Below are 15,310 nucleotides of genomic sequence, written 5' to 3' on the forward strand. Positions count from 1 at the left end.
CAGCTCTGGGAGCTGTACGTAGGCACAGTGCTGCTTTGAGCTAAATGCTAACGTCATCATGCTAACTTGAGCTCAATGACAATGCTAACATGTTTAGCAGGTATTATCTTTACCGTGTTTTCCATTTTAGTTTGGTGTGTTAGCATGCTAACATTTGATAATTAACACTAAACACAAAGTACAGCTGATGCTGATGGAAATGCTATTAGTTATGATGGTATTTGAACATAAACTAAGTACTGGACAAATGTAAAATGTCAACCTCATGGTGGTGCTATAGGAAAAGTCCTGGGATCATTAAAGTGCTTAGGATTGATCCTCTGGGGACCATTAATGTCTCTACAAAATTCTATGACAATCCATCCATCTAGATATTTCAGTCTGGACCAAAGTGGTGAACTGACCAACCAACAGACCAACACCATAACTAGAGCCACGCAGCATGTTGCTAGCATAGCTAAACAAGACAAAGAGTCTTTTTTACTGGTTTTCTACTGAGCTTGTGTGATGAGCCGTGTGATAATTTCATTGGTACTGTAAAAACAAAGACCTCTGGGAATAAACAGTAGCTATTAAAAAAAGAAAACGAGAGTCTTAAACCATGCTAGTGTCTCTGTCAGGCACAGTGCTGCTTTGAACTAAATGCTAAAGTCAGCATGCTAACATGCTCACAGTGACAATGCTTACGTGCTGATGTTTAGCAGGTATAATGCTTACCATTTTCACCAACTAAGTTTAACATGTAAGCATGGTAACACTTGCTAATTAACAGTAAATACAAAGTACAGCTGAGGCTGATAGGAATTAGTTAGTTTTGCAGGTATTTGGAGATAAAGTTAAACCATAATTATTGGACAAATTGAAAATGTCAATGTTGCTATTGGAAAAGACAGGGGATCACCAAAGTCAATTATCTGGGGATCTATTCTGTACGAAATTTCATGGCAATACATCCGATAGTTGAGATATTTAGGTCTGGACCAAAGTTAGTGGACTGACTGACTGACAAAACCAAAAAAATACACATCCATTGCATACCAGCATTTAATGTTTCAAAATAAGGCAGATTTATTGCAATTTTAAATAACACAATGTATTCCAACTCTCAACAACACTGCATGAGATTGCAATTTACATGATGGGAAATAATGAAAGTAAGTATACCATGAAATTAATTATAATATAAAATGAAAAGGTCATAAGAAAAAAAATGGGGGCAAAAAAATCAAATGACACACATAAACACGTTGCACATTCACTATTTCTCTCCTGCTCAAACTATTCCTGCCAGGTTTGAAGACAATGAAAACATTCATTCTGCATAGTCACAATGCACTTTGCATTTGTATGCAATAGATATTATGTCTGTTTTTCTATGTTCACATTGTATGGCTCTGCAAACCTTGGTAGCCTGACCGATCTTTTATGTCACATTCTAAAATATATATCTAACCTACAGTATGATTGAATAAGGCCCAAACTGTCATTCACCCCAATATCATGAAGTTGCAACTGTTAATTTTTAAATAATCTTCATCATAAAACCGCCTGGCCACTTTAACTCAGCACATTGCAAGCCTTTCTTTTTATCTCTCTAATAATAGTGTAATATAATACGGCAAAACATTGTTTCTATTCCCACAACAGCTCATCCATCCTGTACTGCCAGTATGATGCAAGAGGCAGAATAAGATACACTGACAGACTGGTAAAACGGAAAAATGGACAAGAACATACAGAACAACCATACAGTGAGTTTTGATGAATGTGACCAGTAGATACATGACTGTAAGTGCACAAAATCAAGCATCGTGACGTAAGAGAGGTCAAACTTGAACCAGCTGTTTGCATTTCAGGACGCTTAATCATGTCAAGACAATTAAAGACAGTGAAACAGAAGGAGGCCGTCAGGCAGTACAGCAGCTATTCCTGCATCTTTGTTGGACAGTCCCAGACACAGAGGCTACTCTTTCACAAAAGCTTAAAAGTTGAGAGAGTGCTGGGCACAGAGCAGAAAGGTAAAGGGGCTCACGTAAGGGCCACGAAAGAGAGCATTTGTCCGCCAACCAAAAGTAGTCTTTTTGTATTCATGTTGAATTGTCTCAGTGTCTGTTAAGTGGTAGGCAGTGTTTCTTTGGCACCCCCTAGCTGGGAGAGAGGGCAGGACTGTTCTCTGTGCTGATGTTGACCAGGCACTCACTGGACTTGAGGCTAGCCAGAGACTTGCAGCTCGGGAGGGATGCCAAGGACCCACATAGGCCCATCATGGAGGGGGTGTAGTCCTTTCCTGGAGGGGTGGGACAGGCATACAAAGGTAGGGTCAATTCAACTGTGTATGTGTGTCTACTCACTTATTATTTTAGTGGTGCAGTGTGTGACTGTTTCACCTGTGCACCAGGCTCCTCCATTCTGTTTCCCCTCCGTCCTCTGGGAGTCTGAATCCAGGCTGATCTCCACTGACAGCAGCTCTGTGCTGGGGAAACTTCTCCTACAGGTCAACAGATCAGGGTCAATAATACAGTGGGTCAACAATACAGTAGAGTGCTTCTAGACAGGCCTGTTTTTTCGTGGTTGTAGCTGAAAAAACAAAACAATAAAAATGTGCATATAAATCTCCAAAGTTGATTGTTAAATTAAAAGTATGCAAATATACAGTATATTTCTGTTGTTTTGGACCCTGGAGTATGTCACAGGAAAAATTATAGACATTTGAAGTTATGTTAGAGCTGAAACGATTAGTTGATTAGTCTATCGACTGAAAATTTATGGGCAACTATTTTGATAATCAGTTAATTGTTTCAGTAATTTTTCAAGCAAAAATGTCAAACATTTGTTAGGTTTAGCTTCCCAAATCTTAGGATTATTCTCGTTTATGACAGGTTTTCTTTGTCCTATAATATAGTAAATCTTTGGGTTTTAAACTGTTTATCGCATAAAACAAGCAATCCGAAGTCATAATTTTTCACTCTTTCCTGACATTTTATAGACAAAAAGATTAAATGATTAATTGAGAAAAACTAATCGGCCGATAAATCGATAATGAAAATTATCGTTAGTTGCAGCTGTGGTTGCTTTGCTTAAATACCTCTTATGAATTTATTAATTAAAATTTTATTTAAATGATGCACCATAAATCTCAAAGTAAAATAAATAATGAATGAATGAATCATTTCTATCTTTAAATTACGAATTAATAATAGAAATTTTACATGGAATCACAAAATGAATTTAAAAAAACTTAACTACATTTACAGTTTCTGTTTTGTGATCATTTCAGTTTAAAGATGTGTTGATAAAAGGTGTGCCACCTAAAAATTAAATGGAATCCGACCCACAGAGCAGTAGTAGTAGCTCTGATTATCCAGACTCCTGCCAACACATAGCAGCATAATAGCTTTTTTAAATGGATCAATACATTAATTCATTATAATTAAACACGGTTTATTATTATTCCCATGTGTCTGTGTAAAAACAGCAAAACAGGAAAACCATTATTAGATTTAAAAAATCCAAACATATTGTATATAGGCATATGTATACAATATACGTTACGTGATATGTGCAACATAACATATGTACATAGAAGCACATGTTATATGTGGTACATGTATATAATGTATGTATGTAATTAAAATAATAACTTAGAGAAGCAGGAATTAGCCGTATTGCACGCCACATCCTTGTCAATATGACAAAATTATTCTCGTTTATGACACTCGCTTGTTGATATAACTGAGTGTGTGTATGTCTGTTTCTCTTTTCAATTATTGCCAGGAAAAGACAAAAATCCCCTATAACACGAAACAGTCAAATGCTACACGTAAGCTCAGTTATGCCAGGAGACAGACACTCAGTCAAACCTTCGGAACAGCTTGACGTCGTCTTGGTTGTTGTATGGCTGGAGCGTCGGCCACTGATTGACCAAAGGGATTGAAAGGTTTTTGGCCAGGTGGTTGGAGTCACATGGAATCAAGCTTGTCCTGACAAACATAAGGACATGAATACATTTCTAAGAAATAATCAAATCCAGGCCTCTGGAACAGATCCATCAAAAACTTCAGCTAAACCAATGAAAACGCTTCCAACATTCAGAGGTTTTAAGGGTGGGAAATGGGATTTTATCTTATCTTATTATTATTGCATCTTTTCTGCTTCCCACAGTGCTCTGCAGTGCACTGAGGAGTATGTGGGTGAAACCTGGACACCACCCTCTGTCTACATCACTCACAGCTGCTCCTGAAGCTCCAGGACTATGTCCTCCAGTTCCTTCTTCTCCCGTTGGCTGTGGCTCTGCAGCTCCTCCAATCGGGCCTTTAGCCTCTTGTTCTCTGTTTCTGTGTTCTTCAGCTGGGACTCACGCAGGCGCACAAGCTCCTCCAGGTAACCCTGACAACGCACATCCACACTATGTGAAAGGAAATATCCACCCTCCTCCATATTAGAGCATCATCCATCTGTAATGCTCAGTGTATTACAGAAATTATTGTGTGATGTTGTAGTTTATGATGTGCCCACTTCTCCTCAACCCTATGCAGTAAACACAAAAACACTCTTAAATATGCCACAAATATGGCATATTTAACATATAAGAGTAACTAACACTTTTTGATAGCAACAGTTAACATTGTTTGATATCTTGACTCTTTAGACTTTGCTTTTATACAAGATATTTTCTATATCTAATTAGTTTTCAGGAGAAGTGTTAATTCATTGTCTTAAACTGAACATGCAATACCCAGCAAAACCAGTGTTAGCTGACTCATTTAAAAGAATTGTTTGACATTTTGGAAAATACAATTATTTGTTTTCTTGCTGAGAGCTGGACGAGAAGATTGATACCACTCTCATGTTTGTCCATTAAACACGAAGCTGCAGACGGCAGCTGGTTAGCATAGCTTAGCATAAAGACTGGAAACAAAGGGAAACAGCTAGCTTGGCTGTGTCCAAAGCTAAGGAATTTCCAGCTAAGAAATAGTCTAGGCACATAACCTCCCACAAATTACATGTTGTTTACACACTTTTTTTTTTTTTCACAGATGAAACAAACAAGATAAAACTTAATTCATTAGTTAATTAGTGAGCTTCCGAGGTGCTGGTATGTGGATTTTCCTACCTTTGGACAGAGCAAGGCTAGCTGTTTCCCCATTTCCTGTCTTTGTGCTAAGCTAAGCTAACCAGCTTCTGGCTGCAGCTTCAAATTTAAGTCTATGAAACATGAGAGTGGTACCAAACTTCTCATGTGACTTTTGGCAAGAAAGCAAATAAGCCTGTTTACCACAATATCGAACTATTTCTTCAAGTAAACAAAAAACAGATGGCTGCACACCTTTTGAGCATTGACGATCTTGAACCTCTGCTCCATCTTGCGACACTTTGTACTCCAGCTCTCCTCGTCAGTGACCAGGGGGATGTAGGGGTGTTCGGGAAAGCTGTCATCACTTGTGCTGCTGTCAACACTCTGTCGATCGTCATCATCGCTCAGGTAATCATAGCTACAACAGAAGCAGCCAAACTATTTATTTTCAAGCGCCCAGTATCGTTAATGTTATTAGTAATGCTTGTCCTACTATGACAAGTCAAAATGTCTGCTGTGTAAAAGACATATAAGCACGATCCCAAAAGAAATGCCGCTCCTATCTAATGTGGCACAGTAACTTACCTTTGTGTGAATTTCAAGTACGGTGTGTAGTCAATCACGGCAGAAGATTTCCCATCCAAGGCCTCCCCTTTCAGACAGAAACTATGGAAAAGAAAGAACACAGGAATAGGACAAAAAACTATACACACCCATCTAAAGTTATCAGTTTGATGCATAAAATGTCTCTGTATCTTTACACAGAGACACACAAGTCTCCTCACCTAAAGTCTATGGCTCCAAGACCTATGAGCATCCCTGTTAGGACCGTGGCTTCCTCCCTTAACACGATGGCTCCTTCTGCATAGAACCTCCTAAAGCACAGAGACAAATACAACCAGCTGGGAACATGGTTCTAGTGGGGATAAGGTGATACTACTGTATATCTGGGGCCTCTAACCTGGTCGTTCTGCTGTCCCTCAGAGCAGTGGCAAGGTATTCAGACAGCCTCTTCTCCATCAGGGCTACTCTTATCCAGGCTCGCCCCTGAAGGAGTCACCAAAGGTTAAGAAATTAACTTAGTCACATCAAATAAAAAAAAAATTCTTCACTCTCCTGACTATAATATAACATACCCCCATTTTTACCATTGTATATGTTTTAACAATCTCCACCACCGCTCTAACACTGAAAATGCTCATGTACGGCTGTTTACTAACATCATTTTTGGATATTGGAGTTCAGTTTGCTCAGACGGCTTCAGACTTATTGCTGCCGTTCAGAAAATCTTTGCTGCAAAGTTAGTGAAGCTTTAAAGGGCACAAAGCATTGCTAGAGTCTGTACTGCAACTCTTCCTTTAATTAGACTTTTTTGGGAAAGCTGCAAAGTCATATATCTGATTTATGCATCAATGCTTACTAGGACATCTGTTTCAAATCAGGGCAACTAGAAAAATTAATGAAAATAGTCAACATTACACCTTACTAAAATGTGCATTTTCCCTCAGTTTTCTATTATGATCATTACTGTAACTGTATATAGGACTTGCTTTGGCTCGTGAGGTGCTGATGTTTTCCATGCTCTCGATGCTGCTGATGCAGCTGTTGGGCACTTTAGCGCAGGCCAGACGGATGTAGTCCCAGTAACTCCTCTGACCATCAAACCAGCTGCCGGAGCCTAAAAAGAGAGTGCAACATGAATATTGTTTGAGAGATTTTCTTTGTTGATATGTTGAACTTAACTGTCAACATATATAATGTATATATTTATTTCAGTGAACAGAGGGCGGAGTCTTGGGTCTACAGGTGCAGCTACAGCGTGAGAGCCTTCACAGAAACAAGGAGCTGCTGATGGAGGAAGCCCACAGTGTTTGACCATAAAATCTTTGCAGATATTGAAAACTGATTGATGCGCTGGATACTGATTTGTTATTTTAGACACTACAATATTGTATTTAAAAATTCAGAACAAGTTTTGATGCAGAGACATTATAACAATGTTAGGTTTGACTTTATGTAATAATTTCAGTATTGATAGCTGAATTAAATTGATTCTACTAAATGTTTAATGACAAATCTCTTCATTTCTTGTTTTAAATTTTAAATTTGACAAAATTAGTCTTATTAGCATTTGAACATTGTCAATATGCTTTTCTGCTTCAATATCAGATTCCATTTATTGTTCAGTGTTTTTTGAGTTTCCTTAACATGCAGTCTATCCAAGTCAAATTCCTCATAGGTTCATTACCTTTGAAACGGTGGCTAAGGATGTGCTCAAGGATGGCTGCAAAATTGATGAACTCCTCAGATGAATCATCTATGGGCTCTGCTGTGTATTTCTCTAACAGCGTCTTTACTGAAAACCTTTGTGCGGTAGAGAAAGAGAAATTTTAAACAAAGAGTTTGGTTGCCAGTAATGAAGTCATCATGGGAATAGGTTAGTCAGGGAACAGATTAATGGATTACTGCTTTCTTTGTTTCAGTTTACTGTAGGAGGAACACGTCATAGATCAAACTATAATTATACTTTTTGGAATCTTTCCTCGATAAAAAGAAATCACATAAGTCCATGTAAGTATACATAGTGTTCTGCAAACATAATGAATATAGTGAAACAAAGTTAATGATAATAAAACCTGTAAAATGGATTCAATCAAAAAGCAAGTGAATCTTTATATACAGTCTATGATCAGAACCCAGGTTGTTAAACACACATTATGTTCATCCCATATGTTTGTTAGCTGATGTAGATTTCTGCCCATAGTCATATTGCACTATCGATCTCCAGCTGACTCTCATTTCTACACTGGAGCCTGATGTCACCCTTTTACTGTGAGGAAGATGTTTATGGAGAGCTTTCAGGAAGCTCCCAACAACTCAGTTTACTTCTTATTGGACAGCTTGAATTTATGACTCTAGTCTGATGTAATACATGCAAAGCTGTAAGGATGCCTGCTTGTGACGCACTTCGCTGTAGCCTGTAAAGTACATTTTGAGTACATGAATAAATATGGAAAACAAATTCAGCCAAATACCCCACATAAACAGTTTAAAGCATAGCTACAGTCAGGAGAAAAATATTTGGAATAGTTCTGTAAAATAGCAACATGGGGAGTTAAAAGTATCTGATACAAACCGCTGTGGAAAATACAGTAGTTAGTAAAACTTAAGAAAACAAGAGAGTCTACAGCTGTGCTAGCAGCTCTGTGAGGCTGTACTTAAGTATATATATACATATATATATTGACCTGATGATAGATGAAAAGTCAGAGGATCACCAAAGTGATTACAATTTATCCTGAGAGGGAAATTCATGTCTGTAGCAATTCCATGGCTATGTTCAATAGTTGTCTAGACATTTCACTTAAAACTAAAAATGTCATCCTCATGGTGGCACTAGAGGATCATCAAAGTTTCATCATCTGGGCACCATGAATGTCTGCACCAAATTAATGGCAATCCATTGTTGTTGAGATATTTCAGTCTGGACCAAAGCGGTGGACTGACCGACCAACTTTGTCATCCCTGGATAAATAATTAATATGGATTCAAGTGTAACAATGTACCTGCATAATAAAGGGGTTTAATGTCAGCTGGGGTGACCTTCTGCCAGAATATACACACCCACAGATCCCATAAAGCCCCATGCTGTGGCAACTAAAATTCTAAGTTTATGTGAGGTATCATTAACCTTCTCCTGAAATGACCACTCCTAAATATTTTCCTGGAGGCTAAATAATTCAGCACTTCTATTTGCTGAGGAACACCTGCCAAATACTATTTGTCCAGTGACACAGGGTGAAAGGGACCAAAGAAACCCTGGTAGACACGGCCTCTGCAGTAGATGGAAAGAAATTATTTTTGATTGATAGATATAGAGATTGAATTTTAGTGACCAAATATAAACAGGCTTTAGTAAAACATATCTGAGCACTTTACAGTCAGTTTGCGTGGTGTGTGTGTGTCTATAAGACAATGCTTATCCTAACAAAGGCCATTGAGGCAAGTGATTTCACTCCCCATTGTTCCAAAGGCAACAATGTCTCATTCAGCTGCTCCGACTATGGCCAGATGCTGGACAATAATTGGCTGACTATCCTCAAAACGAGCACAATCCCCTGTGTTTTCACTGTATTACAGACAGCAGGGATGTGATATGACCCAGATAGGCTTGTCAGTGGCTCATCAGAGGTGCAGTCTTGTTCACCTGCACATATGCCTGGATGTGTGTGTGTAGTGTTTGTTTAATAGATATTCTACATCCAGTATGACAATAACATGACTGTGGACTCTAGTCACATGACTTGGGCTTAAAACAGCTCCATGAAACAGATATTTGTTATTTGATGACTTTAGACTTGACCTCGACTTTAACATCAATGACTTGAATCTTGGCAGAATGAGCAGCATATTCACAGACAGAGATGACAAGTGTATATCTGTAAGGAGAGGGGGTAAAGTGAAAAGAGAGGGATTGTTTAGGCGTTTAAATTGATAATCTTTGTGTGAAAAGACTTTATTTAATCTGAATTATATCCTGCTTATATTGTCTATATATTTTATTGCCAAGTTCAGTGGCACTAAAGCCTAAATCTAATTTAATTCATCACTACAGTTTTTGTTGTATACCCACATCTCTTTCAAAACTTGCCATGTACTACCATTCGGAAACAAGCTGTGAAAACAACATTGACATTTATCACCTTTTAAGATGATATCGCAAACTTGTTAGCAAACAGTTGCCTATTTACACGTCCAGCAGATACAAAATATTTGTTATTATGACGAATGTAAGTCCACTATTCAATCTCCCTTTATTTCTGATTTTGATCTCTACCAACTCCAGAGGGAAATATCTGGCTCTTTAGCTGCTAAATGTTACACTATGTTCACTTGCTAGTCACTAATTGTATCTGTCTGCTGTTTGGTGATGAGCAAGTAGCATACACTCTGTTTTTAGAACTGTTTAGCTGAAAACAGCTGCGACGGACATAGACACAAGAGCGGTGAGAATGAACCAAAACAATAAAGTTGTGGGCCAGAAAACCAAAACAATGAGCTGAAAGACCCTAAAACGCTCCGTAGAGCTGAAGGGAATTATAGAATCAGGTGATAAATCTCTGTGGGTTCATCATTACAAGTGACCTCTTTAATGTAATACAGTCATTTGATCGATTGTTATTATAAAAAACAGTGATTATAGCAGCTTTAAATTTGCTGCTAATAACTAACTGTGGGTGTTTACATTTTAAAACAGAGGTCAGTCTCAACTACAGACAGCATCTCTGGGTCTGGCAGAGGTTTAATCTTTCTCAAGGTCTCAAGGTAACGTTTGTGTATGTCTTTGCATAGGTGTACACTGTGTGGTTTATAGCATGCATGCATGTACAGTATGTTTATGTCTGTATGTGTTTACGCTCTGGCAAAGGGCCTTTAAGTGCAAACCTCTATCCAAAAATCCCACAAAGTCCAATCAGGACTTGATGTACAGGCCTTATACTACCTCTCTTCCCTGAGTCCCTTGGGTGCCAGCTAGTCCTTGCCCCAAGAAGGTTGTCGTCATAGCAACCACGCCATCAGCAGGGAGGAAATAAATAGCACTGACAAAGATGACACCACACAGTGAGATCAGTCTGTCTGTGGATTGTCGGATTTTATATATATTAAAAATGTGTATTTGTAATGCACGTACAGGCTTCGTGTCTGTACAGGCCCACTGTCTGTACAGAGTTCATAAAAGGACTTATTATGAGGATGACGTAGCCTAAGCGAGCATGTCAAAATATGTCTTGTGTGCCTTTAGTAAGAATAAAAACACCAGGACCAAAGTGTTGTCATTAAACAAACAAATATAACCATATGGCCACTTAGAATTAATGCAATATTTAACCCATTAAAATCTCCCCTCACATCAGAGCACAGGCACTTTAACACACACACACACACACAGAGAGAGAGTCTCTCTTTGACAGTAAACTGACCTGCAGACGGTGATTAGGTTTTTTCGCTCCACCGCCACGTTACGAGCCGATGCTTTTTTCGAGACATCTCCCATGGCCATCGCTGCCTGCATACAGCCGGGCTCCATCCAGGAGGAGACAGCCCTGATATCAAAGGACCCCTCCCTGTCGACCAGCGGCCCTCCTCATTCACTTCTGGACGCCGGAGAGAGGATGCTGGCTGCCCGCATCAGAGCCGCAGACAGCCGGCAGCAGTACTGTTTTATGGCGGAGGATGTGTAGTTTGAGACATCAGATATACCGGAACATGCAGTGCGCTCGTCTGTTTTTATTATTACTGTTATACACAGAGGACTGAATTACATATCTGCTCTCTCTCTCTCTCACCCCGCCCACTTTTTGACTTCATCATGACGTCACTTGATCAGCTCTCATCATGCAGACTGAACATGACGAATCACCTCAGTGGTTTGAGTGACATGTACACTTTTAAGGCGGTTTCCTGCTTTACAACAAGGCTTTAACATTAGTTTTGTGAATTATAAGTGATACATATCCAATAAGTCTAAGTGCTAATATTTACCAATACTTACTAAGCATTGTGAATTTTATTAAATTCTAAAAACCTTTTAAACTTTACTGACCAGCTGGTGGGACGTCATTATAAATATATATATAGTTATATATCCCACACCTGGTGGTGGTGAAAATCTATAAGACTTATGTCTTATTGTCTTGTCTTTTTCCAAATGATGAAATCATATTTTAATGTTGTTGGAACTACATATAATATTAACAGGAACATTTACTTAAAGTATTAAAGTAAAAGTACTAGTTGGGCAGAATGGTCCCTTTTAGAAAGTCATATTATTATATATATCATATTACTGGAATGATGCTTTAACACATAAGCAACATTTTAATGTTACAGCTGGTGGAGATACAGCGCATTTAAACTACTTTAGTTTAAATAGTTTTCAAACCTTAAAGCTACTAAGAGGAAATACTGCCTTTTTATTCTATATGTATGTGTATCTGAATATAAGATATGTTGTAAATAAAAAAACTGAAAGAAATGCTGAGACATTTTTTTCATTGTTTTTCAATATATTTCAATACACGTTTTCTCTTTAAGGGACAATGCACCTATATTATATGAACGTCATGTTTATCTGTCCATCAAAGACCTTTTTGGACTAGTAAGCATTGCGGTTATATGCTGTGGCAGAAATGTATGTAGTTTAATTTCTTGTTCAATAACAGCTTGTGAAAATAGGTTTAAAGTACAATAAGGGTGATATCATCATCACCAGCAGGAGCACCACCACAGTCATCATGCTGGATCATTTCCTCTTTCTGTAATTTCCGATCAGCATACCCTTCACTCTCCTCCCTCCCTTCTTTTCCCCCGACCTACTATGAGAGGAGGTTTTCGTGTGTCTGGAGCCTGAACCAACTGAACTGACTCAGCTGTAAAGCGTCATCAAACGGTGACACTTTGGTCCCCAACCTTTTCCTCTCTAATGAGCTGACAGCTGGTTGCCACCATACGTTGTTGGGTGGGGGGTTGTGGGTTTTTTTGTCCTGGTGGTGAAGCAATCACTCATGCATATCTGCATCTCCTGGTCCTCCATATGTTTGGATGCTTCATATTTCCTGTTTTGACAACATCAGAGCTGTGAAACGTTCAGCTGTAGTCTGTAATCTAAAATGAGATTCAGAAGTAAACAGATGTAATATGCAGAGACAACAATACCTCATGGTTTGGTTTCCCTGAAAAGAAAAGGCTTTTAAGTGATTGTTAAATGTGATTTATTTAAGCTTGAAGAAAGTTTCATTGCTCCTAATATGATGATTTATGGGCTTTTTAATTAATTTCTGACAGGTTTTCTGGTTGGATGATTATTTTAAAAAGTTGTGTTTTAGGAAGAGAACCTTTTTTGTGGCAGACTTTATTTATTGAGCTTGGGACAGGAGGCAAAGTTCTTTGTAATGCAATGTAATATATAAGAAATTATGTTCATGTCTGACGAACGTTTCACCACTGCAACAGTATTTTTTGGTGTCTTATAAGTTCATGTGGGCTTGGAGCCCGTATGTTCATGACACAATAAATATCATAACTAACATAACAAACTAATTCCTTCAGTATCAAAATAATGTACTTTATGTATTATAAATGCCCCTAAAAACAAAGATAAGCAAGTCAAACTATGACGTTGTAGTCCCTCATTCGTCCAGGAGTGTTCCATCGTAGAAAATGTTTCAGTCGTAGTCATCTGGACACTGTTTTCAGAATCAAGACATTTTGGCTCCCATCCGGGAGTCATTCTCAATAGTAGAGAGAAGAGTTGGTTTGAAAGAGGAGTCAAAGAAGCCATTTTTGTGAAAAAAGAAAACCCCTCTTTGAACAGAAATGGTGGTCTGAGATTCAATTTACCAACGATCTACAACAGTGTATTAGCACCATGGGCAAGCCAATCATATGCTAATCAGGTACTTAACAGTGATGAGGGAGGTGCAGCCAGAAAACAATAGGCCTGATTACTGATTACTGGGCCATCATGGAAACAAAAGAAGGTCAGTTTCAGGTGAAACTAGGCAGGGTAAACAGCAGACACTCTGGAAGACTCCTTCCTGAGGGCAGGCCTTAAGCAACACAGAGTAGCTTAAATTTCTGAGTTCTCAGACCATTTTCACAATTGAGAATGACTTCCGGATGGGAGCCAAAATGTCTTGATTCTGAAAACAGTGTCCAGATGACTACGACTGAAACCTTTTCTACCAAGTCAAACTATGTTCTAAAAATATTGTGCATCATTTTAATTTCTTACACTGACTAAATGTGTGCTATGGGTCTAAAAGGGTCATGTGTTCTTTCCATACTACTCACTTCTCCCTGTGTGTTTATACGGTCTTAATGGTCTGAAACTCAAAAACGCGCACAGACTATTGCTTTCATTGGACTTCTCATGTGGCAACAACCAGTGAGGACATTTTAACTTGCAATGTTTTCATTTTTGTAACAGGGGACAGAGCTTTATCTAGCATCTTCCCCAATCACTTAAAGGGGCAGTCCACTGATTTAATATTGCACTTCCATACGGTTGGGCACTCACAAAAGACAGATGAAAAAAGAAAAATGGTCAGAATTGAAGCAGCAGAGTCATCCTGACTTTTAGTCTAGTAAATGCTCATGTCTTTCAAACCCCACACCTCCAGTTTGTAATGCAGGTCTGAAACCCAAATGACATCATCAAGTTTTTAAAAAAAACTTTAGCAAGCTCCTGCAGAGCCAAAGAAGCCAGTCGAATAATACTCCTCATGACAAGTAAACTGAAAATTATTAGTGTAATTGGTGGAGTGCCCCTTTAAATAATATAGATGTGAACATGGCTCCACACTGCTCCATCTTAAGAGCAAATACTTCTCAACTTCACTTGGATTATACAATAAAATATTTACGTTACGTGTTTTTATTTTTTCAGTGGTAAAATACGGTACATTGTACAGTCAGTATGATATATAAACAGCTAGGAGATGCAGTAGGTTTTCAGGGGAAAAAGTCTCATTACCATAATCACTATCACAAGAAGTCATCGCCTCCCCAACTATGCTGACCTCACATCTTGCACTAAAAATGTGCTCGGCTCATGGACATCAGGACTTTGATGGTAGCAGTATAGTATTTTTCTACTACCTGAAGCTATCGTATTGAACTATGAACTTTATTCTCCTTGTTGTTGGCTTCCAATAATGTTGGTGACACATCTGTTGTACTCACTATGTCAGTCTGCTAAAATTGTCATTGACAGAGACAAACTGCTTCAGCCACTTGGAATAATCTGGAGGAAGGAAATTAAATTGATGAATCTAAAATCTCTGGCAGTTGTCAAGACCAATGTAAACTCTATGATAAATGACTCTATTCTTAATTTAAGCTACTTTTAGCCTTATTATTATTGTTGTTGTTATCATTTTCTGTTTAAAGTAAATTGTTTTATCTGTTGTTTTGTTTGCAACCTTTTATGCTTTTGTCTTGGCCAGATCTTCCTTGGAAAAGAAGTTTTCTAACTTCATTGGGACTTACCTGGTTAAATAAAAGATAACAATAGTAAGTGATAACTGCTTAAAAGGTGAGTGTAATTTTGTGTCAGGGAATCAGTTTTGTATTTCAGAATGTAGAATAGAACAGATTTTTTTTGTTCTACTATGTGTTTTAGTACTACCAGTATGTAGTAAATGTGCGCATTGACTTGAAATAACAAAGCTTTTT

At 38.2% G+C, this 15,310-nt stretch overlaps 1 protein-coding gene and 1 long non-coding RNA gene across 3 annotated transcripts; one reads left to right on the forward strand and one right to left on the reverse strand.

Moving 5' to 3' along the window:
* Window positions 1-1,043: 1,043 nt before the first annotated feature.
* On the reverse strand, window positions 1,044-11,435 carry rundc3ab (RUN domain containing 3Ab). 2 transcript variants are annotated; one of them, XM_044178506.1, is made up of 11 exons: window positions 11,056-11,435; window positions 7,323-7,438; window positions 6,625-6,752; window positions 6,036-6,121; window positions 5,860-5,949; window positions 5,660-5,740; window positions 5,327-5,492; window positions 4,229-4,386; window positions 3,861-3,980; window positions 2,388-2,488; window positions 1,044-2,287 (listed from the first exon to the last, which is right to left on the reverse strand). In XM_044178506.1, exons 1-11 carry the CDS (start codon window positions 11,160-11,162, stop codon window positions 2,145-2,147), a joined length of 1,296 nt encoding a protein of 431 aa, XP_044034441.1. In that variant the 5' UTR covers window positions 11,163-11,435; the 3' UTR covers window positions 1,044-2,144. The 2 variants fall into 2 exon arrangements, with proteins under 2 accessions (XP_044034441.1, XP_044034442.1); XM_044178507.1 differs by lacking the exon at window positions 7,323-7,438 and having other exon boundaries at window positions 11,056-11,434.
* Window positions 2,177-7,143, forward strand: LOC122867563. The gene is made up of 4 exons (XR_006375952.1): window positions 2,177-2,314; window positions 4,162-4,380; window positions 5,385-5,482; window positions 6,851-7,143. It is a non-coding gene; the product is annotated as an uncharacterized LOC122867563 (long non-coding RNA).
* Window positions 11,436-15,310: the final 3,875 nt, after the last annotated feature.

Source organism: Siniperca chuatsi, linkage group LG20 (genome assembly GCF_020085105.1).
Source record: "Siniperca chuatsi isolate FFG_IHB_CAS linkage group LG20, ASM2008510v1, whole genome shotgun sequence".
Classification (NCBI taxonomy): Eukaryota; Metazoa; Chordata; class Actinopteri; order Centrarchiformes; family Sinipercidae; genus Siniperca; species Siniperca chuatsi.